At 60.4% G+C, this 2,238-nt stretch overlaps 1 protein-coding gene across 2 annotated transcripts; it reads right to left on the bottom strand.

Annotated features, from left to right (window-relative positions):
- Nucleotides 1-150: 150 nt before the first annotated feature.
- Nucleotides 151-2,227, bottom strand: TREX1 (three prime repair exonuclease 1). 2 transcript variants are annotated; one of them, XM_041761826.1, is made up of 3 exons: nt 2,116-2,227; nt 1,585-1,635; nt 151-1,271 (listed from the first exon to the last, which is right to left on the bottom strand). In XM_041761826.1, the coding sequence occupies exons 1-3, from the start codon at nt 2,116-2,118 to the stop codon at nt 306-308; spliced, it is 1,020 nt and encodes a 339-aa protein (XP_041617760.1). In that variant the 5' UTR covers nt 2,119-2,227; the 3' UTR covers nt 151-305. The 2 variants fall into 2 exon arrangements, with proteins under 2 accessions (XP_041617760.1, XP_041617759.1); XM_041761825.1 differs by lacking the exon at nt 2,116-2,227 and having other exon boundaries at nt 1,585-2,105.
- Between the last annotated feature and the right edge of the window lie 11 nt (nt 2,228-2,238).

The following is a 2,238-nucleotide window of genomic DNA, read 5'->3' as shown; positions in this document are numbered from 1 at the left end:
GCCACTGCCTCCTTTCTTCAGAGCCTTGGCTTCTGAGACTGGGCATTAATTAGGCCAGGTATCATCCTCATCTGACTCTTGGATTTCCATGTTTTCCCATCTTTCCTGGCCTCAGACATCTGACCATCCTGCTGGGGAGGGTGAAGGACAAAGACTGCCATTCTCTATGGCCCCCTCCCCAGGCCCCTGAGTGTGGGCAGAGGTGCAGAAGGCTCTAAGGCTGCCAAGGAGGGTAGAGGTGAGTGGCCACTCAATGCTGTGTGTGTGTGTAGGGGGTCTTTATTAGTTAGACTTTCCTTCTTGAACTATTGCCCAGGTGTGGCCAGGGAGAGCCCATACAGTGTGGCTATTGCCAAGGTGAGGAAGGCCAGCAGGCCCAGTGGGGCCAGCAATCCCTCCCTGGGTGAGGCTTCAGGGCCCTCCACGGGAGGAAGGGTCTTGGGCTTCCTGCCCCTGCCAATGTTAGCACTAGTGTCCCTGGCTCTAGCCAGGGGTATAGTGGCTGTGGTGGCAGATGGTGTTGGGTTGGTTCCAGCAGAGGCTGTGACCCCATACATGGGCTTGACAGTGCTGAAAGGCCTGGCATTAGCATCAACCCACTGTAGCAGGGCCTGTGGCCTCCACTGACAGATGCTGAGCAGGGCTAGGACGTCACCCTCAGCCATGTGGGAGTCTGGTGGGGCCTGCCCATACAAGCGTGTGTAGATGCTACCAAGGCTGTAGCTTTTCCTTGGGCCATGCTCCGAGGGGCTGGCAGCTTGCTCCAGGGCCTTCAAGGCAGCAATGCTATCCACACAGAAGGCACCATCCAGAATGCTGGCAAGGCCTAGGACAGCCAGCTCTGCCTGGAGCAAGGGGAAGTCGTATCGGTCACCGTTGTGTGCCACAAGGCACCAGGGCTGTGGCTGGCGCCGTAGGAAGGCTTGGAGCAGGTTGGCCAGGTCGGCATCGAAGCGTTGACGCCCATGTGCTGCCAGTACAGCTGTGCTCAGGCCTGTGATCTTACTGGCTTCTGGGCTGCAGGCCTTCCCTGGAGCCACGCACAGAGAGAGCTTGTCTACCACCCGAGGTGGTGGGGGCACTGTGGGACGTTGCCCCTGAGGGGTGGGGGAGCTCTCCAGGGCACATCTGTGGACAGCCAGCAAGCACAGCTCCGTGACCTTGGGCTGAGAGGAAGGCAGGCCAGTGGCCTCCAGGTCCAAGAAGATGAGGGTCTGCACGGGACCCTGGGCTGGGGCCTGCGAGCCCATGGTCGGTGCCTGCCGCTGAGCCTAGGGAGGAGCATGGGGTGGGAAGTGGATGTATGAGTGCTCCAGTGGAAAGAGCTAAAGCGGGTGGGGGGTGGGGCAGGGCCGGAAGGAGCACATCTCTGGCCTTCTCTGCAAATGCAGGCACTGTGGGTGAGCTCCAGGACCCATTTACAAGGCAGGAAGCCAGAGAGGGTGGGGTGGCTTCCTTAGGGGGGAGCATACTCAGCTATCTGGGGGAGGCTTGGCTCCTAGCCTAGCACCCACCTAGTCTGGGCCTGGGTGGGGGGTGGGGCCTTCCCACCCTGCCCCATCCCCATGGGGGGTCCTCACTTACCAAGTAGCAGTCAGGCAGCAGTGATTCAGGGTGCAGTCTGGCTGGTTCTTGCTGGCAGCAGTGGCGGGAAGTGAAACAGAGTGTGAGCCGCCTATAGGCTGTCCTAAGTGAGGCCCGCCCTGCTGTCAGCAGGCCAGGTCTGTCCCTCCCCAGCATTACCTCCTCGTGACTCTGCAAAGGCCTCAGACCTACCACTGTGGGGCTGTGGGCCCCGCTGGCTAGCACAATGCATCAGAGCCCTCATACCATGGGAGGTAGCTGGCAGGATAAGGGCAATGGTGCCCAGCCCTTGGGGAAGGCTAGCACCAGGACCCTAGCCTGCCAGGCACCCCTGCTGCGGCCACCTTGCACCCACCCCTTGGCCCCACTTGCTCAGGTCTCCCTGGTGTAGGCCTGGGCTGACGGCTGCCTCCTCCCTCCTCCCTCATCACACAATGGTTTCTTCCCATGGCCTCAGCCCCAAAGCTATGACTCATGATAATTCCACAGGCAGGGCAGGGCAGGGTTCCTAACTCTGGGCAGATTCATTACCATGGGGACAGGGTCTCAATTCCAGCCAGGGACAGGAAGAAGGATCCCAGCCTTCCCTGGGTCTGGCTCCTGCTCCATCCCTCCCACTCAGCCGCCACAGATCAGACTCAGGAAACATCACAA

Source organism: Vulpes lagopus, chromosome 7 (genome assembly GCF_018345385.1).
Source record: "Vulpes lagopus strain Blue_001 chromosome 7, ASM1834538v1, whole genome shotgun sequence".
Classification (NCBI taxonomy): Eukaryota; Metazoa; Chordata; class Mammalia; order Carnivora; family Canidae; genus Vulpes; species Vulpes lagopus.
The sequence above is the reverse complement of the archived record's forward strand: the minus strand, read 5'-3'. Positions and strand labels throughout refer to the sequence as shown.